The 23278-nt window shown below is 44.0% G+C and overlaps 2 protein-coding genes across 2 annotated transcripts in view; one reads left to right on the top strand and one right to left on the bottom strand.

The window, feature by feature from the left end:
* Positions 1 to 1044: 1044 nt before the first annotated feature.
* On the bottom strand, positions 1045 to 11247 carry LOC143013563 (vesicular inhibitory amino acid transporter-like). Its single transcript, XM_076167245.1, has 8 exons — positions 11144 to 11247; positions 10369 to 10999; positions 4846 to 4985; positions 4307 to 4418; positions 3190 to 3392; positions 2861 to 3098; positions 2478 to 2640; positions 1045 to 1436 (listed from the first exon to the last, which is right to left on the bottom strand). The coding sequence occupies exons 1-8, from the start codon at positions 11245 to 11247 to the stop codon at positions 1117 to 1119; spliced, it is 1911 nt and encodes a 636-aa protein (XP_076023360.1). The 3' UTR covers positions 1045 to 1116.
* Positions 11248 to 12834: 1587 nt separating this feature from the next.
* lama2 (laminin, alpha 2) overlaps positions 12835 to 23278 on the top strand; it is a 116838-nt gene continuing 106394 nt past the window's right edge. Inside the window, exon 1 of the mRNA XM_076167803.1 lies at positions 12835 to 12956. Within this exon, the coding sequence (XP_076023918.1) occupies positions 12890 to 12956 (67 nt within the window). The 5' untranslated portion in view covers positions 12835 to 12889. The remainder of the gene's footprint in view (positions 12957 to 23278) is intronic.

Raw genomic sequence — 23278 nt, 5'->3', positions numbered from 1 at the left:
CTTGGTTATAGTGGGTGTGTGTTTGTGTGTGTTTGCAGGCGTCCATTTGTGACTCCGGTGGTCCACCAGCTGCCTGAAACATCCTCCTGCAATCAAAATGCAACAAGGAAAACGAAAAACTTTCTTCTACTCTCAGCAACTTTCTCTTTCACTTGACCTTATTTAATTCATCAGTGATTCATTTCCTTTGTTTTGCTTCTTTCTCGTGCTCTCCCACTCTTATCTTTCCGCTCCTCATTTTTCTTACCTCTCCTGTTTCACATTTTCATTCAGTAGATGATTTAATAGTGTGAAAAATGAATCTCCTCTGGTGTGTTTTTTTCTTCCTCCTTTTTTTTCTCCTCATCTCGGTTCCGCCCCCTTACCACACGGGGGTTGCGATCACATATGCAGGTGTCAAACCAAAGGCGAAACACACACAGATTAGACAAATGAGCTTGTTCGTCTTCTACAGGCCAGACACGTACGTACACACACACACACACCCACACACACACCTGACTGGCATCTCCCGTCTCCAGATTTTGGAGGTGAGAGCGAAAGGCTGAGATCTTATCCCGCCTAATCGAAACCTGCTAGACACCGAGACGTGTTGTGGGAAGGAAAAAGGTGGAATCCAACAGACATCTCGATCATCTGCGCTCATGAACTTCCTGTCCCTCAGCTTACTAAAGCGGGCAAGACATACGGGCAAGACACACACACACACACACACACACACACACACACACACACACACACACACACACACACACACACACACACACACACACACACACACACACACACACACACACACACACACACACACACACACACACACACACACACACACACACACACACACACACACACACACACACACATATATCCACTTCTGAGTCATATCTCAACCACTACAACAACACAAGAAGATATTTTATTTTGATAATAGCTGAAACACAAACAATTATTAATTTACAGAGATATAAATTGCAAAACTCCACTGATGACATTTAACAAAGTGAACATACATGCATATTGTGTGTCGTAAAAATCTGTTTTAATTCTTATATTTTGTTCTTTATGATGTTTCAGATATTATAAGGACAGATTTTATTTGTCGGTCCATGTCTCCTACAGCCCCTCCAGCAATCTTTTCAAGGAGCAAATCACCCCGGATACACTGCAGACGCCCCCCGCACTCAGTATACACACATCCACCGCTCGGTCCTTGGCAGCCAGGCGACCCCACTGCAGTCGGAGGTGAAACAGGCACGGCAGTATGAGTGTCATGGCTGCCCCGGTCACGCTGCCTGTCAAACCCATCAACAGGGAGAATCTGGGGACCAGCAGCGCCAGCAGATATGATGTCATCAGCAAGGCGGCGCGGAGCAACAGGGCAGGGCGAGACACACCTCGACCTCCGCACTTGGAGCTCGGCGACACAGCGGCATCTGGGTGGAGGAGATTGAAATCAGAGAATCAGGAAGGATTGCGGGTAACGAGTGCAAGTCGAATGAGTGATTGTTCTCTCTTACAGCTCTGCTCTTACTTGTACTTTATATTCACTCGTTTCTCACCTGGGAGCTGCCCAGTTTAACCACATCTTCCTCTACAGCCACCTGAGCAACCGCTGGGAGTAAATGCCTTGCTCAGGGGCAACGGTAGCATCCAAGGTTGGTTCTCTTCAAGGGGATCTCTAGCTACAGTGCGTCTCTGACCTCCAGGCTACAGCTCCACAGAGTGTTTATAAATGCGTAGAAGAAATATGACTTTCCTAAGGCCCTTGTGATCTCCATTTTTGTTATCATAACTTGAAAAATGTAGATGTTAAGGGATTGCAATTGAATAATGAAAATTCTTCAATGGACTGATAAAAAGATCCCCTTAGTGTTTGCCTTTGATAGAGGCAGTAAAGTATTCATAAAACACCTCATCACACACAAATTAGGACTTTCAATCTGACGGTGACTTTCAGTCGGGGAACGTGGGCGAAGTTTTTCAACTGGATGTGGCTCATACGTGGTCGTGATCAATAAATCTGATACCTTGGCCCACTCTGTTGATTAGTCAGTTTGCTTAAAAGGAAATGTTTCATCCGCTGCTCCCACACGTTTTTAGTGGCACTGAGCCTCTTCCTCTGCACTTCGGATCGAGCCAAAACAAGGCCGAGACGTGATGTTTTTCATTTTATGTCTCATTCCAAGTCTTCGTCGGTGAGGTAACAAGCAGATACACTCATCAGATAAAGGTAAGGGAGTGAAAACGTCAGCGTTTACCTCTGATCTGTGGTGTAGGAGTGCTGCGGAACACAAAACAGAACACGGAAATGGAGAATAAATCAAAAAACTGTGGCGAAGAAGAATCTACTGGAGTCGCTTTCAGCTCTGTGGCATCAGTAAAGTTTGTGTATATTTTATATGTGAAGACTGATACTTTGGCGAGGCCCCGTCGAAGCATTTTGACGATACAAGTCCTTTGTCAATCATACTCACCTCCGAGCAGACAGCTTTGAAGGATTTCAGCAGCCGAGTAGAAAGGCAGAGGGTAGGACAGCAGGGCTTTGGCCAGAAGGCACAGGTTTACAAGAGGTCGAAGGTCAGAGGGGAGATTGTCTGTGATGACCTCACGCGTCTCTGCGCCCCATGTCAACACAGCCTGGCGGAGGAGGAAGACAATCAATGAAACAACACTCGTTTAATTTCCCCCCTGATCCATCCTTTCTATTTCCTGTATGTTGAGTCAAATGAAGTAAAGCTTGATTTTGTATTTCTGTCAGAATTAAAATACTTTCTGCCACATTCTTTAAGTTATTGAATTGGAGAATGATTAAAGGATCAGTCGTAGTTTCAGAGTGAAAGTTATAGATGGCACCAACCAGCAGGGAAAAGGTTGTTTTCATGATGCATGCGGAGACGTGTGTCCACCCCAGCATGGCGTTAAACCTTCCTCTGTCCTCCATGCTGCCCTCTAAGGGAGGGAGGAAGATCTGAGAGGTGTACGAGAAGATGATGACGCCCACGGAGACCAGGAAGTCCTCAGGATCCACAGACAGAGGCAGAGAGGACCAAGACCAGCTGCTGGCTCGACTCAGACAGTACAGGATGACCAGCAGGCTGATAGGAAACAGAGAGAAATTTGTAATGATGATAAAATCTCAAGCTGAGTAGAATAAATCTCTTTGTAAACTGCTGGTTGTTCGCTCACCTGATCAGCATGTGAGCCAGGGAGCAGAGCAGGCTGAGTGTGGACACCGGTCTGAGGTCAGTCAGCAGCAGGCAGGGCAGCAGGAACACCAGAGACACCAGGGAGCAGCCGGACGGAGGCACAGCCAGTCCGGACAGACTGTCTGACAACAGGCTGTTCGAGACCACCAGGTACAGAGTGCAGGTCATCATCAGCTCAATGACCTGGACACACACACACACACACACACACACACACAGACAGACACACAGAAAGTTGTTTTCCTTGTGCAGTAACTAACTTTCACTCTTCAGCTTTATTACTTTAGAGCAATATAAAAGTTAAATTAATCAAATTTAGTCTCGGAACTGTGTATTGGCATTTATATTAAGAAGAAATCTCACAAGACACAAAACTAAAATGAAATAGGAAAAACACCCACACACACACATAATGTATACTATATATAGCACCTCACTTCAATCAAAATCTCATCTTGTATAATGATACTTCTCATCTTGTTAATTGATTCATAACAGGCCTGTGTGTTCTCTCTTGTGTGTTTGTCAGTTCTGTGTGTAGGTTTGTTGTTTGCGTGTGTCATCATTCATAGGCATTTTGCCCTTAAAATGCTTTGGATAAATGATCATAATCTCCAAAGAAGAAGATTTAGAGCTGGAGAATATCTGTAAATGTCAGATCTTTCTTTTTTCTGTCCCATGGTCCAACAATAATGATGTGAGGGGTCAGGAAGCAATCACATGACACCAAAATCATCACGTTCCCTCTCATTTTGTATGAATGTCCTCACCCTAACAATTTGGTAAATGTGAGTATGCGTGGCTTTCGTCCCGTGTGGGTTCCAGACTTCTGCACTGTGTAAATTATAAACAGTTAGATCTTATTGCTATTTGATACATGTTTGGGCTGATCAGTGCGTTACAATTTCAAAACCCCAGCCTGGCTCCTGGTGTGTGTGTGTGTGTGTGTGTGTGTACCAGCTCTGTTTGAAGCGGCGCCAGGGATTTGATGACTTGGCTTGATGAGACGGAAGCAATCGGCTCAGCACAGCCTGGTACCCAAACCAAAACAGATCATTTTTACGTTTTGCCAATGTCAAAGAAAACATCCGTCCTACCTGGGCTACATTAATGATCCACCCCCCCGGGCCAGACCACTTGGGGCAGAGTCCCCTGCAGCAGGCCTCCACTACGTCCTGGTAGCTGCTCCGCACACGGACAACCTGTCCACTAAAAACACACAAACACATCCAGGTTTCATTATCATAAACGATGTCCAGCTAATCTTTCTTCCTTTGGCTCTCGATTGTTCCCTCAGATAGTTGAACATGAACTTCTTGCAAAGACTTAAATGTTGCAGTGAACACGTGGTGTTTTCATAATCCGTCTTGATGTTCGCCATGCTGAATAAACAGACTGAAAATATTAGTTGGAGCCACTTTAAAGAGTCTTTGTGTTCCTGCCACAATGGAGTTTAGATTCCCTGGAGTGTCTGAACACAACAGAAGAATGAAACCACAGAGAGCAGAGTTCCCAGCAGTCATAGCTTAGAGAGAGAGAGAGAGACAGAGGGAAAGGGAGAGGGAGAGCGCCACCTACAGGGGCTCAAACTGTGTCGCTAAAATGGGAGTGAAGAAGAATAAAGTAGACACCAAACCTTTGTTCTTCTTCTTCGTACAGACAGGACACCAGGATCTTCCCTGTGTGGTTACAGACCCAAGCTGACAGAACCAACAGAGCCAGACCCAGATAACCCGAACGGACCAGAGCGAAGGGTAAACCCAGCACAAAGATACCCTGAGAGAGAGAGAGAGAGAAAGAGAGAGGCATGATGTAGATGTGTAGCTCTGAGACACAACTAGTCAAGTGTAGATGCAATCTGCACACCTGGGAACATTTGTTGAATAAAACACACACACACACACACACACACACACACACACACACAAGCTGAAAGAAGTCACCAAAAGTCTCACTAATTGGATGATTTATGGAACAAAGAAAGTTTTCTCAGTTGTCTCAACAGGCAAACAGGTTTATGATAAATGTCACTTTATTTTCCAGAAATAGCAACACTTCAAACAGATCTTAGGTTGGGCAGATAGATATTAGAGTCTGACTGACACTGATATTAATGTTTGAAAATAGAAACGCATAACAATACAAAATGTCATCATTTTGTCAAAGGTTACACAGGTTTAGTTTAAATATTGTAACATAGGTAGAAACTGAGGCTCCATGTTGCAAACTGAGATCCAATAATACAATTACAATTCCACTCTGCAATTCCTCTCTCTATAATCACACCATCATCCCTCATTTGTGAAATTATTGCTGGAAATGTGAAAGTGCAAAAACTTTGCAGGAAGTAAAAGGATGATGATGAGGCGGAGGAGGAGGAGAGAAGTGGAAAGTGGCAGCACGGCAGAGAAAGGATCATCAAGGGTTGGACAATAAGAAGGCGAGGGAAGAGATTTGGCCAGGAGCCCGGAGACTCTGAGGATGCAAGGGAGCTGCAGGAGCAGCAGGACGAGGAGGAGAGGAGAGTGGAGAGGAGAGGAGAGGAGAGAAGAGAAGAGAAGAGAAGAGGAGAGGAGAGGAAAGGAGAGGAGAGGAGAGGAGAGGAGAGGAGAGCTTTGGCCCGACACCAAGAGAGAGTGATCGAAGCTGCCAGAGAGAAGAGAAAAGAGGAAGAAGAAGAAGAAGATGGGAGAAGGATGAGGAGGAGGAGAAGGAGGAGGAGGAGGGAGAGGTGTGACGCAGTTGGATGAAGAAGGAAGAAGAGGAGGAGTATGAAGGGTGATCACAGGAGACAACAAGCTACTTTGATGGATCTGGTGAGGTTTTCATGTTTGAACACGGAGTCTCACTCAGAGAGTTGTGGAAGCACATCACACACACACATAGTCACACACACACACACACACACGCGCACGCTGTGGAACCGTAAACAGACACGCTCATATCATCTCTTTCAAGTTACTATTTGGTAACTGGTGTCTGTTGGGCGAATGCGTATACGCAGAGGGAGCTTTGATGTTAAAATGGAGCTGGTGAGGATGAAAGCAGTTTGAGAGGAATCTGACGCTCAAGTATCTGATCTCATCTCCCTCCTCTCTCTCTCTCTCTCTCTCTATCTCTCTCTCTCTCTCCCTCTGTGTTTTTGCCAGCTAATTCCTCATTGGTTACTCTGAGCACAACCTGAAGCAGACCCAACACAAAGAGGCACTATGAGAGAAAATAGAGGCCTAATTGCAGAGCTGCGAAGGAGGAGGATAACATTTCTCTTAATTTTTGTTGATGGGGTGTCACACTTTTCACACAATTACACTTAAATACCCCAATTTTCCCCTTGAAAACAAGCTCTCACTGTGTCTAAACTGTTATTTATCAGCTTGTTTAACCATTTTAAGGAAGCTGTGTGATGCTTATAATTGATATGTTATTAGTATGATTGTTTATACACATTTATAAAAATCGTTCCTCCCATATTTTGTAATTTTGGGGATATCTCCAGAGATTTTAAACCGTTTAAGCTCGGTCTAATACTGATTTAAAGAAACACCCTGTTTAATTGGAACATATAGTGAAGGATGTCGCAGCGGTGCAGAAAAAATAAAAGATGATTACACTTCCTCCTCTGGGTGAGAGATTTGAACCCATGTCCTTTAGGTCATGCAGGATATCTTATGCAAGTACACGCTCTGTGCACTCAAAGTGAGAGGAATGTGTCTCCCCACCTTGAGAGGATTATGGGGCTGAAGACAGACAGAGGTTTGACATTTAAAAGGCTGGAGTTGTCATTTTTTTGAATCATGTCTAAAACCTTAACCCTGAATGTAATCCAAGTTGTTTGACTCCCTTGTCTGAATTCCACGGTGTGTTAACCTTTGCAAGTGACAAACCGAGGCGATGGATCTGTTATATTGTTTCAAAGTCTTGGTGGTTTTGTGTAATTTCCGCGTATTTTGTTGCAATATAATGAGGAGATTTATGTTGCTATGCACCGACCGTGATCGTGGTGATAGCAACAGCAATTCGTATTCCATTCATGATTATGATAAAGATGACACTTCTGGGAATAATTATAATGAGGATGATAGTGATGGTGATGTTGATGGTTGTATTTGTGTCGCCCAGCCGAAAGGATTAATGGACAACAAAATGAAAGGGGACAAAGTGAGAGATTAGCATGTTCTTATATTCGTTTAGGTCTTTATCTCGAGACATTTGCAATGATTTAATGTGGTAAAAATAACAATGACCCCCTTTCTTTCATCTCGTGTTGCAGCACTGCTGTGCACACTGTTCGTTTACAAGCACATTTTCTTTGCTTGTAAAGCACTTTCCTCATAGTCTGATTATACAAAGCTTCATGTATATTCTGCAAACTGAGGAATTAAAGCCATTCATTCCACGCGTGTGTCTATGTCTCACTGATATCCCTGTGGAGTAGACAAGGAGACATAGAGATTATAAATCTAATGGTGGAATCACCTTATTCCGAGATTCTATGATGAAGATGAGGATGATGTTTTGAAACTGTATATTGATGTTTGCGTTGTTAACCATCCAGCGTTTGCGTTGTTGTCTAACCTGCAGCATTTTGTCAGCCTGGCTCTCTTGCAGAGTCTTGGGAAAGATTTGGCAGCATGAGCAAGTAGGTTTTGACAGCAATCCTTTCAAAACAAAATGGGGCTATTCTTAATTTCCCTGTGGCTCATGTGTCCTCACAGGTCACATTAACAACTTGAATCATGAATTTTCAATCCAGTTGAAAGTAAAACTTTACTCTTCAGCAGAGACAGTTAATTAATATCATCCTCTTTGAGTGCGAGAGACAAAATATCCCATGAAGAGACACAAACTGGGGCTGCCTCATTAACAGTCAGAATGGAATTCATAATTCCATAATATTCCCAAGCCAGGAGCCTTGAGATCTGGAGATGTTTTTTGCATTTTTGGCAGCGAATTTGCTGTCTAATAAAAACTTTATTAAGCTGGCAGGCAGACAGTTAAATTGGCAATACACCACTAGAAAATACATATTTTCTTTTTAGCCTTGAGAGGAAATAATGCTGCTGTTCATTTGTCTATTTTGATTTATTCTTATTTTTCATCTGATTCCTCCACTTATAAATCAGAAATGTCTCTCTGTGCTTTTTTTTTTATCATTACATTGAACTCAGGATTAGCTTTCATTAAAGAGTCATCAAGGATTTATCTTAATCAATACAATTTCTGAGGCAGTTCATGTGGCCGTCTTACCTAAACGTATCCTCCTATTTGGATGGACAGCGGATAATAATACTTTGTAGCAGTGTTGGAAATATGCTGGCAAGAAAAATAGAGGTGTGTACAGACACCTTGTGTGTGCCAGACTTTGAATAGACTCTTCATTTCAGTCTGGAATTGGAGACAGACTAATTAAAATATAGTTGAAAGCATTGCGGTCACAGAAGTCACAGTTTATAGATTTAAATAGGCGATCAAGAAACTGGAATCTATACAAAGCCTCAGAAAGATATTCCCCATCCAAACATAAGAGATTGGTTGTTTGTAACAGAATCTTGGACTCTAATGAAAACTGGAAAATCCTGGCACACAGATAGACGGACTAACATCAATAAATAAGCACTGGAAGTATGTGTTTGTATGTTATCTGTCATATGCTGGTATAGTTAGAGTGTACTGTTTATGTACTGACAACTCTGTTAATGGTGAATAAAAGCCTGTTTACCATAAGATATTTGAGTTAAATCTGCATCTATTTGTATTGGATTGCATTTGTGTGCATTTGTATTTACAGAAGAAGCTAACAAGCAATTTGGAATTAATCTCCTCTGATCCTTATCTAAGTCGCAATAAAAGACAAATACAATCTGTTTATACTAATGATGAACAAAACAAAAAATGGTGAGTGGGCTGTTGAATCCTGCACATTTCAGAGCACCAGAGAAGAAGATGAACAAAAGGATATGTGAAGCTTGACATTCATTTCTGAAGACCTGGATGTGGATCAGTCCACAATAAGACAAACTGAGGGTGGGAAAAACTGTCGATGCATAAGGAGAAAGCATAATAAGCTTTTAGCATTACAGTCGCAAGGACACACTTTAATTATGTAAGACCGGAGAGCACCTGCCAAACAGCCTGCACACCAACATATAACAACGGAACATAATTGTGAGTAAAATGTCTTTGGCAGTATGCTTTGTATTCTGTCTAATGTACTGGAAAGTACTTGTGTAAATTATTGCATTAGTTTTAGGAAAATGAGACAGAAAATGAGGAATGATGTGCAATATAGTTTTAAAATCATGCAAATACAAAGCAAACCCAGAGGAATCCAACAGCACTGATGTTTTAAATGAAACACTGTAGAGAATGCAGCTTAGTTGGATGATATAAATGCTGAAAACTACAGCTGTTACTTTAAAGATTAGTATAATGACTGCATTATATTTAGGTATAAAGGTCTCAGATTGTGTCTCCAATCCGAGGAACCAAATGGAGCTGTGAAGAAGTCAAATGCAGGGCCACGAATCCACCAATTAACTTCTTATAAGTCGCTTATGGGACACAGATCGTCTAGGGATCATTAATGTATAACTGAATATTGTTATACATGGCAGAATACTGTACCACAGGAATAATGATGCAGCATGGAATGAGGAGGAGTTTGAAGGCGGAGCTTAGTTCGGCCCAGATCCTCCCATTCTGGGTGTTCAGCCTAAACCATTCAAGCTCAGCTTTTCCACCAGTGTGATAATCCTTCCTGGCACACCTCAAAAGGCCGTTACAAAGTCAGTGCCATCGGCTTGGCACTGACAACAGGCCGGAGTGTTGCCATAGTGAAGGCGAGCGTGCAGCGCAGCAGGGATATGATGGAGAACGTGTGGGGAAAGCCTCTGCAAGACTGAGGCAGATGATTCAGGCTTGATACTAAGCTCACTCCTGCATCAACAATTTTTGTAGTGTACTTTTGTGAATTGAGAGCAATGGCTGCATCTGAAGAAGGAAAGGAATACATGCAAAAAGTCGTGGTACTGACTGGGAATGTTAAGCAGCTATAAAATAATCTGAAATATGCTGGTTCGGGTTAATAAACTGATAAATGTACCAATTAATTTAGTGTAATGAACTATGAAAAACTATGTCCACTGCACATATTGTGTACCTGTATTGCGTTGGTGACGTTCCAGCCAGCCTCCCAGGTGGTTATGGTGGGAGGAGGACTCAAACCTCCTCCACTGGTAGAGATCTGAGGTGAACCCTCCACCAACTCATCCCCCTCCTCCTTATCAGCACATCTTCGGTTCTGTATGTTCCACCTGAGTTCTCCAGCAAGCCTGTAGGGTTTCTTCTTGTATCTCTCTTGTATCTTCTGATTGAAGCGTAGGTTCTCCTCACTGAAGGTCTTGTCAGCTTGCATCTCAATGGACCCTGATCTTCCTCTGGCATAGTCACGTCTGGTTTTGACCCAAAGTGAATCTGGAGTTGATACAGCTGAGGTGATGGTGATGGTTCTGGGTCCGGCAAGGATGACTGTCGCTCTGGTATCTTTCAGACCGGGACGATCCTGCCATGTGGTGCAGGTGGGTTCGGTGAGGTTTGGCTCTGGTCTGTTGTCATGCTCATTTAGATCCAGGCTGCTTTCTCCAGATGATGGTCGAGCTTTTCGGGTATCCTCCAAACTTGGACTTGTGTTTGTTACGTTGTTAAGAGGCGATCTATAGTCTCCGGTGTAGGTTTGGTTTAACTCGTCGCTCTGGGTCAGAACCACCATCTCCTCCCCATCCTGAAAGAATCTGTCAGTCAAAATGAGGTCAGTTAAGGTGACACTTGATGAATACTGTCTATCTGTCTATTTGTGCATGCACACGTTTGACATGGATGTCCCTGCTTAACCTATTTAGGCTAGTATCAACAAAATTCAGAAGTGTGTGACTCACCTTGTTGTCCAGTCCAGTTGTAGCCGTGATGCAACCCAGCCCCACAGAGACCCAGCAGCACCCGGGGGCCGGCCAGACCTCCGAGCCCAGCGAAGAGAGCCCATCTTCAGCCTCGCCGCCGGCCAAGTCAGCCCGTCTAAGTGTGTGAGATGGGGGAAACGGCACAAATACTCGGGACACACACGGAAATATGTGCAGAAGTACCCAAGCCGAGTACACACATGTTTGCATATTTTGCAACATTTAAAGGTTGGCCGAGTGATTGACAAGTTGCTGAGCTGTAACATTATAATAGGCCAGTGTCTCAAAATGATGGAGGAAACAGCTTAAATGCCTGCACAGATGAGTACACTCGGGGATGTAGCATGAGGCTGACACCAAAGGGGAGTTACTTAGTTTACCTAACTTTTATTTAGGATAGAGTTTACACACTTTTCAGGGACATATAGAATATAAACACACGCAAACATCCATACACAGAATAGAAGTGTGTTCATGATTTTCCTTCTTCTTCATTGACCTCTACACAAAAGCAGATACTGAGGCAGAACCACTGCTGTCCATCATTAACCCCAGATCTTATTAATTAATCATTAAGTGACCTAAATCAGCCTTGTTTCAGGCAGAAACAGACCATACGATCCAGAATAATATGAATAAAAAGATGGTAAGGAGAGAGACCCAGCAGGCTTCAAGCAACTCCAGCGAACAGGAGTGAAGTTTAATAATGCAACTTTTCTACCCAAAGAATGTTTACTTTGTTTTACATCATTTCTCCAACGGGCTGCTCCTGTGCTGCCTCAGTTTTGCCCCAGTGTGTGGTGAGTTGTGTTGGACAGCAGGAGGAGCCACAGAGCAGGGGTGTAACTTGAAGGACTAAACTTTAGTCAAACTTTCTGCACTCCTCTGTCTCCTGCCCTGTCCTGCTGTGTTCTGTTAAACAGCCGCGTGTCCTTCTGTGGTCTGTTTGGTCCTGTTTAAAGTCTTTGTTTCTTCTCTTTTCCATGCAGCTTTCTGGCAGTTGAACTCACTCTGATGCAACTCTGTCTCTGCTGTGTAGCTTCTCAAAACTTTCGACCATGACTGTTCTAGTTCTTCAGCACGCCAATGTGTTGCATTGCTTTACGCATTCAGAAAGACTTGCTGGTCTGTTCCCTTCTAAAACCCTCAGTTGTCCACAAACTAATGCAATAATACATTCCAAAAAGTTAAAAAAGTTTATTACGATTTTTTCAAAGAGTCTCTACTCATTCAAGATGTTGGTACCATTAAAAAGGATCTGACCCCGCGTGGAAAAGTCCATTTCATAGCCCAAGAGGTGGAAAGGAACTTATTACACACAATTGAATTCAGTATTACAGTACAAATTATTGGTACTTGTTTGATTCTTTTTATCTTTCTCTCTCTTTCTAGCAACAGTGCTGCTGTTTTAATTACAATTTGTAATCTTGCTTGCACCCCCACAACAGCACAACTGAACTTAAAAGGAATAAAATTAGATTTAAAAAAAAAAAACGCACATGTTCTTCTTCAACCGTGTCCCTTTCCTCTTTCCCTCCCTCGTTCCAAGGGTCAGACCAGGAGACGGAGGGAGGAGAGAGGAGAAAGAAAGAGGAGGAGGAGAGAGAGAGAGAGAGAGAGAGAGAGACTTTCTTTGAAACTTTTCTATTGACATTTGGACTCTATACGCGCGCGCACTCGAACCCCTTCAAAGAAAATTCGGCAAAGTTCGGGTGTTTGCGCGCCATGAAGCCGTGCCAGCTCGCGCTCCTGGCCGCGTTGCTATGGCAATGCTGTCAGGCTCAGCACAGAGGTGAGTCACTTCGGCATATTTGATCGATCAGACTCCTAATCGATACACCAGCAAACCCGCGCGCCCCACGGAGCGGCGCTCACGGCTGCAGCTAATTTGCCTTAATTAGTCCGAAACGGCCTAATGGAAACAGGCGCGCGGCTTAATGGACCTGCCACATGTTTGAAGTGATGCTGTTTTGTTTGAAGTGCTAGACTGTTTTCTTAGCTTTCATGCTTTCTTATCCACTCCACTCCCATGACTTATTTTGGGATTTGAACTCTCTGAAAGTGTTAACATGGTGACATGAAGTTTAAGATTGTAAACATATGATTTTACAGGCCACAAAAGCTGCAAACACACAGTACTTTACATGTCTATTAGGTCAAACTCAGACGCTTTAACAGTAAATCACGTGCTACAGGCTGAGAGTGGTTGGTTGTGATGTAGCCTGTGTGTTAGTTGTGGCTGTACCATACAGCAGCTAATAATTAATGCAACAGGCAACACATCTCTTCAGCAGGGATGAAGGTTTGATGATGATGAATGTGTTGGATGTTAAGATGGACGCTTTTTCAACATCGAGAGAAAGATGAGATAACTCAACTGCTTGCTGACTTTTCCTTATCTTCTTTGAAACATCAATGGCTACTGGATAGGAATGCTTGGACCTCCTGTGTGTGTGTGTGTGTGTGTGTGTGTGTGAGAGAGAGAGAGAGCAAGGGATAGGGCAAGGGAGGCCATCTGTGTGAGGAGCCTCATTACCGGGCGTGTCAACCGGGCGTGCCCTCTATCAGCAACAGAGCTCTGAAAGACAATCAGAAAGAGACGAGGAGGAGAAGGAAGAGGAGGAGGGTTGGAATAGCAAGGATGGAGGGCGAATTCAAGAGTGATTAGGCAGAGGAGGAGATCAGGTAGATAGAGGGCAGAGTGAAAACGGGAGAGAGGATGTCGAAGCAATGAGATCTTGATAGAAAAGGACAATCGAGCGGGTTTATGATGAGAGTGATTCACTGGTTTTAGAAAGGTGGAACCTCAAAAAGTCTGGAATCAGTGTGTGTGTTGTGTGTGTGTTACCTTACACCAGAGGGATGGATCCTCCCCCCTTGTGGTTACCCTATAAGTTCCAACAATAGCATGAAGCACGAGACTCCAGCACAGAGCCAAACTTGTCGACAAACGAATGAAAACTGCCAAGAATGTGTGTGAGAATCTGAGAAGTTCCCCAAAAAGTTGATAGTCTGAGATATGTGTGTGTGTGTGTATGTGTGTGTGTCTTAATGTGAAATGTTACCCGCCTGATTTGCATGGATGTGAAGTCAACTCACCAGAGACCCCAGAGTGGAATGAATCCAGAGAAAAGTTGCAACCCAACAGAGAAATCAGCATTTTTATTTAGCAAATCCATGCGACTTATTCACAATATTGTCCCGTAGAAAGTTTGTGTGTTTTCAGGCTTTTAAAAGTGTGACCGGATCAGATTTAAGAAAAAAAAAAAAGATTAATTTGAAAGTAGAACGTTTCTTCAATGCAAATTCTGACAAATATGCTAATGTGGATTTAACCAAGCTAGGCCGGGTGTGTTTTTACGCCAAATCACTAGAGGTATTATAAGCGAACGCAACGTGAATCCGGAATGGGACGTTGCAGCCATCAGAGAAATCAACATTTTTATGAGGTAAATTCATCCGGCGTCATAATGTTTCTCCAACGCGTTGATCCCCAGTCTGCTATGTTAATGTGAGAGCAGCCAAGCTTAGCTGAATAGATCTGATAGAATATACCGGAGGGAAAGCTTGGAGGTGTTTTTTTCTCTGCCTGGGACCCAAACTCTGTGAATATAATCAATGTGCCTTAGAAAGGAAGGATGGAAAGGAAGGAGGGAGGAAGGAGGGAATGGGAATCAGATAAGAAGGAGGAGAGGAGGTGTTTACGTAGGATGCTCACTTGGAAAATCCGCTCGACTTAAGATCATATTCCAAGATTTTTTTGTTTTTTGAAGGAAGTGGGAATGTCTGGGATACGTGCCGTCATACGTTAAGACGCAGCCTGCTGACTTTGACTTTATTCGCCGTGTCTGCTGTCAATAGGCCTTTAAATTGGTAACCGAATAACAGTAAATGCTGACCGGCCTGCTTGTTGCACCTTGTAAGCACTTCTGAGCGTGATGCCTGAGACTCTTAGAGATGATATGTGTGTGTGTAATATGGAAGAGAGGAAGGGGGGCGGGGGGGTAGGGGGGACGCGCCACCTGCAACGCTTTGTTCTGAACCAGCTTTAATTTGCCACGAAAAGAAAACAGTCAACCTTCATTTTTCTTCCCATCGGGGAGGCCTGATGAAATTATGTGGAGTCTTTGGAGAATTACACTTAACCCAGCACGAGAAGCAGGGCGGACCTCAGTGTGTGTGTGTGTTTGTGTGTGTGTGTGCCTGTTTGTTTTCCTGTGCTTGCATCCAATTACACACCCGTCAGCACTTGCAGTAAGGTGCACATATGCGTCCCCTGCATGTCGATGAGCGTCTGAAGAAACGCGCGTGTGTGTGTGAATGTACATCAATCGTACAGCAGGCGACTCCTACATTTGCCAAGTTGTCATTGTGTTCTGGGCCGACAGAAGCTGATCAATGACAGACTGTCAAAGACACAGATCACATGACCATCAACAGGTGTGTGTGTATGTGCGTATGTGTGCTTTAGAGGATTTCTTTGGGGCTAAAATTAGTCAGGTGCTAAGTTGGAGTGGCGCTTGCCCCTTCATGTGTGATTGCACTCACCTTGAGATTTCACAACTTTACTTATCCTCTACACTCGTCAACATGTGGTGCAGAAACAATGAAAGTACATCACCATCATAACATATTAAGTTAAATCTGGATACCAGTGTTTGTCTTTTGTTTCGGTGGTGCAAAGTTATAATTTCAATAGCTCAGGACATTTGGAAGTTGTGTGTGTGAACCCCATTAGACTGGGACCTGGCTGCAGACGGTGCAGTTATTTGTCGGCAGTGACAGGACGAGTCTACAATCGCCGTGAGCAACAAAGGCGGTTGTCAGACAAAGGGGCAGCCCGCCAAAGCCGCGGTGGTAAAATGCAAAATAAAGGCTAGGTCTTCTGCATTGTTCCATGCATTCTGTTGGCTACTTTTGGTGGTTGAACCGGCTGTGCTGCTTCATAAAAGAGGAAGAGGTTGATGATTTTTTCCGAGCACAAACGGAGCAAAAAGGAGTTTTTTTTGTGGAGTTTCTAAGAACAGCAGGTGGTGGAAAGTGAAAAGTGGGTGAATAAATAAGTTGGATATCCTTTTAAGTACAAGATGAAACAAACATTTTTTGGGGTGGTGTGTGTGTGTGTCTGTGTGTGTGGGGCAGAAGTACCAGCATCCTCTTTTCTTCAGCAGAAAGCAAAGGGCTTTATTGAAAATATGGTCTTATCATATACTGCAGCGACTTGCATGAGATAATTGAGTCACATTGTGTCATTTGTTTATGGTAATTTGACCAATGTATCATAATTAGTAAGTATTCACTGCAGATCCACAAACCTATTCTGCAGGGAATGTACATGAATGTGGATGTATTTGTTGGCGACATATAAACAAGCCCTCTGCACATATTTATCTGCGTGTGTTTGCATGTATGTGGTTATTTGTGAATGGAATAGTGTCGGCGAATTACACCAGCGTATTAATATTTGACTTGTGCTTCCTCCTTTTGGTCTTCGCTGCCCCCCCGGAAAGCCCATCTCCCACTGGTGTGTGTCTGTATGTGAGTGTGTCTGTTTTGTTGTCAGAACAGCATTGATAATACTGAGGAGAAAATCAATAGTTAATTCTGCCAGGGACACAATAGCTGCTCTGCCCGGCTTTATTCTACTGTGAGCTTAGAGACGCAGCGACAGAGAGATGAATTGCTGTGTGTGTCAGCGGGCGTGTGTGCGCATGCGATTGGGTCCGGCACGTGCATGTGACTTTGCACGATCTGCTGCACCGTGTGTGTGCGCGCTTAAAAATCTGCGTGACCGTGATGCAGATTGGTCGAAAATTGAAATGGGAACGAGCAAATAGAAAGATTTGACCCGGTGACCTTGCGGCTGGAATGCAGCACGCCTGACATGCAGATGTGCGCCGGCTGAAACGGCGACGGCTGACACTCGCGAACGCCCTAAACACATACACACATCTGCAGCTGCAGAAACTTTGGAGTGACCCCTCGCCTGTTTCTCCCCGTTCCTGTAAGTTCTTCTCTCATCTCTCGCTCTCTGTGATCTTTTGGGGCGCTTATATTTTCCCAGAGAGCTTCCTGTGGTAACACATGGTGTCAATAAAGAGTCCCCCCTACACAGACATACACAGACACACACACACACTTTCCCCTCCTCCGCTACTCATATTCCTTCATCCCCTCTCTTGTATGTCTCTCTTTCCTGTCGTCCTCTGCTGATTCCGTCTCTCCTCTTTCAACTCTCCGACTCCTTCTCTCTACTTTACATTTTTGTCCTCCACTCTCCTTTTCCGTCTCTCTTCTCTTCTCTCCTCTCAACGCCCTTTTCCCTTCTCTTTCCTTTGTTCTTCTTCATCTTTTCATGAGGTTAAGTCAGGAACGTATTGTCCTACCTCTTTTCAAAACAGTCCCGATGATGTTCCATCATGAATCCCACACTTCCCAGTTTCAGTCTTCGTGCCCCCTCTTCCTCCCCCCCCCCTCCTCTCCTCCTCCTCTCCGCTGTCTCTCTTTCATCCTGTGTGGGAGCCCTGCTGACAGCCTCTGCGGCCACTGCGGGGCCGAATCTCCGGCCCTCTGTTTGTTTGTCTTGTTACTCCATCACTGTTGGTTTCTGGGGGATATTTCTCTCTGGCTCGTTCAGCTCAGATCGCTTCAATTTTAAATCTCTGTGTATCTGTAGCCAGCACAAGTGCAGGCGGTCTTTTTTTTTACAGGAGGTTCAAGGATGCTCATAAAACAAGGGCTCAAAAAACAAATACCCCTCCTCCACTCACCATGACTCCCTGCTGTGTTTTAGACTCTTGAGTTTGCTGGTTTGGGTCTGTACTGCTCTCCAAGGGTCTTTAAACTGGGAATTAGTTCTCAGATTGTTGATTTTAGACCTGTTTGTTTGCCTCTTGGCCCAGTATCGTATTACGTTGCATTCAGGCTGTATAGAGTTTAAGCTTGTTGAAAGATTGGTGTTCATCAAAGTCTAATTGTGTTTAGTGCAGTTAGTTCTAATCCTGGCCCTTGTGGTCCTTTTCATGAATGTTTCGCAGCTCTCTTGTTACACCTACACAAGATTAGTTGTGTGTTAAGCTCAGATTTTAGTGAAGATCTGGGAGGCACCAGCTCTCAAGTCAAGCAGACGAACCTGAAGCAGCTAATCAGACGTGTGTAGAGGCGGGAGAGACGGGAAATATGAAGTGCCACGGCCCACAAGGACCAGGACTGAGAGTGAGCCGGTTCAGTCCTGGCTTTAACACCAGATGCTACAGACTTAGACGTAGACTTAAGCTAATTCTGCAAACAACTAATTGACAAAATCGCAAAGAAAAGTTGTTGAATTTCATTATTGGTTGATGTCACCGCTCACTGGCTCCAGCAATTCATTCATGCACATTTATTCTCTAAGTTTAGTTTCTACATCATGAAATGTCTGCTTTGTATTCCAGAAAAAACAAATGTGAAGACAAATGTACAAAGTACTCAAGCTATTTTCTTGCAGGTACAGAATTTAAATGATAATAATTCTACCGCCATAACTCACTGAGCTCATATTCATTTCAAAGTCTTTGATACTGCAGCACCACTTTGTGTGTTGTTTTATTGATTATTATTCATCATTTATTTGAAAACCTTTTTGTGTTTGATTGAACAGGGCAGAGTGTGTTTCTTTCAATGCTTTATGAAAACCCTCATGCATGTATAAATAGACTAGACTAGTTCCATTTTATGCATTTAATTTCAAATTAATCTATAAAAAAAGGTATATTTGTAAGACTGGAAGCTTTTTTGTCAATAGTTTCTATTAGATTTCTTACTTGAAACAACATTTTTGTAAGTATTTATCCCTGCAGGAGGACTCAAATCTGCCAATTGTCACTTCTCCTACACAGCATTGAATGCAACGCACATGGTCTCCTTATGTTGGCGTGACTCTGGTCTGCAGGATCTGTGATGGTTTGCTTTGTTGTGGCTCTGTGAGTCCTTCAACCTTGAGAAAATCTGCAACAACAAAAGTAGGCAGACTTAAAGAATAACTTCATATCAGCAACGTATATGTCAGGCCGGACTATTTGTTTACCCTCTTCTTCCAACTGGGTTCGGTGTTGCAGCAGTACAAAAGCACTGTTGTTCTCTGGGCCTCTGTGGTCAGTTTGGTCGAGCTGAGACTTGTTAGCCCAGAGTTTCTCTGAAGCCACGTCTCGATTAAAACCAGCTGGGTCGAGCGTCTGCGAGAAATTACCCGTCTCGCCCACTACAACCCTGTGAAACACGTGGCCCCAGCGCGGCTATCAGAGAGTGTGTCTGTGTGTATGTGTGTCAGAGAGAGAGAGAGAGAGAGAGATTTTGCGGCATGACCTTCCTTCAGTTTTAAAACGACCTTTAACCTCTCACATTCATAAACTTTGACCTTTAATCCTCCACTTCATGCAATTACGCCCTCCGCGTGCTGTGTGGTCCAGATTGCACAATGTGTGCAGCCACAGATTCACACGTCAGGGGCCTTCAGATGATTACTTAGTTATCCATCACATGCATAAATAGGACAAATGATTGCAGACCCCCTCTTAAATCATTATAGATCCTTATTTAAAATGCTTAACTCACCTGAGCAGCCCGTATCTGTAATTCTGCCTCATTTGTCCCTTTAAAGTCATAATTAACACGGACAGCTGGCTGGATAGACAGGTGGACGCATGAATGATTCCCTGACCCAATGATTGCCTTCTGTGGCTTTACTGACACATCTGTATGCAGCGCACACACTCTGCAGACCCTGCTCCCAGATAGAAGCACACACACACACTCACACAGGGAGAGAGAGTGAGGTGGGGGGGGGGGGCAGCAAACAGAAAGGCCATTATTTTGGCTCTAAATGTTTGTGTGATTGAGCTGATAAAGCATCAGAGGAATAAGAGTCTATTACTGGCCTGGTTAGCTATGGATTTAACATTTATATACACACCTCTGTGTGTGTGCGCAAGTGTGTGACAGAGAAAAAAGAAGAAAAAAAAGATGGAGTGAGGCAGAGGTAGATTGAAGGAGTTTGAGAGAAGTATGGGTTGTGTATACACTTTTTGTTTTTCCATTATTCCAGTTGCTTTTCTCATCAATATTGTGTGTGTGTGTGTGTGTGTGTGTGTGTGTGTTTGTGTGTGTGTGTGTGTGTGTGTGTTTGTGTGTGTGTGTGTGTGTGTGCGTGTGCGGGCGGGCGCGCGTGTTTGTGTGTGTGTGTGTGTGTGTGCGTACACAAAGAGAAAGGGGAGAAAGGGACACATACTGTATGTAATTTCACATTTCCATTATATTTTTTGTATTTCCATTATTCTGGTCCAAGGCAAACCCATAGAGAGCCTAATGCAGAGCAAATGTTCACATCTGACACTCGATGAAATATGGTGTGTGTGTGTGTGTGTTCGCGCCTGCCTGCCTGCCTGTGTGTGTGTGTGTGAATGAGGGCCACTGAGCTTTTGCAGCCCTGCAGTAATAGTCTGGAGACGCCCGGGAATTTTGGGCGCCGGTCTGTGATTGGACATGGCTGGTGTGTTGTACCATGTGTTAGGCTGCTGTATAATTTCCTGTTCAAGGTACAGTGGCATTGGCGCGGCTGCAGTCGGGTTGTCGGGGTCTAGTTTGTGTAAGCGTGACAGTCTTCCACAGCCAATCAATAAAACTAATACGGAAATATCAGACAATTAAGGAGGTTGTGTCACGCAAACATCCAATGAGAGCAGTCTGTGCCTTGTAATGTGAGTGTTGACGCTGTTGTTGTCATGGAAATGCATACAGAGGCTGAACAGTCAAATCAAGCTGTAGACTGGACTATGTTGGCTAATCTTGTTGTGTTCTGACCTTTTCATAGCATGTGTTTGATTTGCAGAGGGTAACCAAACGTGTACTTGATACAACATCTAACCAAGTGCCCCTCATACCCCCCCGGTTGGAGATCAGCCATTAGAACAATAGATCACCTTGCGCACAGCGAGTGTGACTGCAGGGTACAGACATGAATCCTGTGACAGGCATACAGTAGAAGAAGACGTTACCTCCAGCCAATCGGCTGAGAATGTCTATCCATGTCTGACACCTGATTTTGTGTCTCCTAAGCAGTTCATTACGAGAAAAACACAGGTTACAAAACAAAAACAAATATGTGACATATTGTGTTATCTGCGTAACGAACACATGGTCTGTCTAACTACCGCGTGTTCATAACCATCTCCCCCTTCGGCAAGACACTGAATTACTACCAGCTTCTGGACTCCTGCTCTGTAGCTCAATCTGCCCTTTGACCTCCCCGGAGAGCAGGCAGGGAAGGATTCCTCCGCTCTATATCAAAGTAGCAACATTATCACTTTTGAAAGCTGTCCAAGCAGAATCCCCTAACACAATCGGCGGCATATTTGGAAGACAGTGGGAAAAAAAGTCGGAGGCTCCAGAGAAAACTGTTGTCCGTCAAACCTCTTATATATCAGTTTTTAATATCCGCTAGGCTCATACTTTGTGTCTTCTGCTGGCCTTGTTTGGCCCCGTAGAGGAAAACCAATCTAAGCATTCAGCGGGCCTGCAGGCTTGTTCTGACAGTGGGTAGGAGGTGGGTGGTCCGTCAGCACATTTATTCCTAGAAGATCCCACTGCTATGTTCTCAACCAGCTCATTGTCCTCTGCCGGCGCTGCACCCTGATAACAAAGACCTCTGTTGGTTTGACTTGTCGGGGTCTTACTCCTGCTTGGAAAAACCGATCTAAAATAGCCCCCGTTTGTGTTTTTAATTCAGTTTTCCGGCTCAAACTGCGAGTAGAAAATATTTCTGTAGTTTGATAGCACAAACCCTTTCAAGACACGGTTTGCAAGGCAACTGAACATGAACCGTTCTGACCTGATCTACAGTTGCGGCAGACTTTTTCAATCATCCGAATCACCTGCAAAGAGTTAACGTCAGGGCTTTTGCTGCGAGTCCCTCGAAGTTCAAAGAGCAAAGTGCTTTTTCAAGGCTTTCGCTGTTTGAAAAAACACTCAGCAGTCATAAAGGGAGAAATCCATCACCGGAAAGGCAGCGGTACCAAATTCCCCTCGGTGGACCAGACTAGCATGCAGCGAATAGACGCATTGCTTTTGCAGTGAGGGGAGGGAGCTACGGACTAGCAATATGTCATTATTTTCATCTGCACCTGCACTTATACAGAGGAGGAGTAGAGTTTGGAGACTCAGGACGCTGCAGCTGAGATGGTTTGGTCGAGCCTGCTGATGAATGTGTGTGTTCACACATAAAAACACATTCCAACACAGCCTACTCCTACATAGCTACATACCTACTCTGTGTTTAAATTCACACTTTTGTCCAATTTATATCAACTGGAAGAGCAGATTTGCCTTCTATGGAAAAACTGTTTACTTATATTAAAACCAAACAAACCGCTGTTGATGCTTTTGTTCCAGATCCCCAAAACGGAGGAGTTTTAATAGGAAAACTGTCCAGATTCTCTTCAGGTTTCTGCACACCTATACGATTTTCTCCCTCACACCCCCCTGGCCGTGTCTGATTGTGTATTTGCTGAGACAGCAGGTTTTCCATGCGAGTGGCCGGCTTACAGCCCCGGCCGGTGATGCATCGCGGAATCAGAGCTCCAATAATGAGCGGAATCAGCCTTTAACATGGTAATGTGTCATTTAGGGCCTATCCATTTAGCTAACGACTCGCTTCCTTTTGAAACCTATTAGCAGTAATGGTAAATAGCAGATCCCCTCTCAACTCACACCTGATCTATTTTGTTTCTCTCCTCTCTCTCTTCCCTTCTTTTTCACCTCCTCTCACCACTTCCCTCAACTCTTTTCATGTCCCTCTCCCCTTTCCTGATCCATATCTTCTTTCCCTTCTCTTCTCTTCTCTTCTCTTCTCTTCTCTTCTCTTCTCTTCTCTTCTCTTCTCTTTTCTTCTCTCCTCTTCTCCTTGGGGGCTCATTCATAACGTGTACCCATTACCCACCAAGCTATTAGGTTTGCTAACAGTGGGATCCATTGGGTGAAAATCAATGTCTATCAAGGGAGCAGTTTGTCTGTAGCGCCACTGTAATGAATGCTATACTGTATACTCCAACACACACAGATCTACAATGAAACATTTGCAGA

Source organism: Genypterus blacodes, unplaced genomic scaffold, assembly GCF_046128005.1.
Source record: "Genypterus blacodes isolate CSIRO-AG114 ecotype Tasmania unplaced genomic scaffold, CSIRO-AGI_Gbla_v1 ptg000013l_1, whole genome shotgun sequence".
Classification (NCBI taxonomy): Eukaryota; Metazoa; Chordata; class Actinopteri; order Ophidiiformes; family Ophidiidae; genus Genypterus; species Genypterus blacodes.
This window is presented reverse-complemented; position numbering and strand designations above follow the sequence as displayed.

Bases quoted from the DNA above. Each gene is read 5' to 3' on its own strand.
- LOC143013563 (XM_076167245.1), bottom strand. From the start codon at position 11,247: ATGGGCTCTCTTCGCTGGGCTCGGAGGTCTGGCCGGCCCCCGGGTGCT. The intron at 4,986-10,368 runs GTACACAATATG...TCTCTCTCTCAG, and splicing joins ACGTCACCAACGCAATACAG to GGTATCTTTGTGCTGGGTTT. The intron at 1,437-2,477 runs GTGAGTATGATT...TCCTCCACCCAG, and splicing joins TCAAAGCTGTCTGCTCGGAG to ATGCCGCTGTGTCGCCGAGC.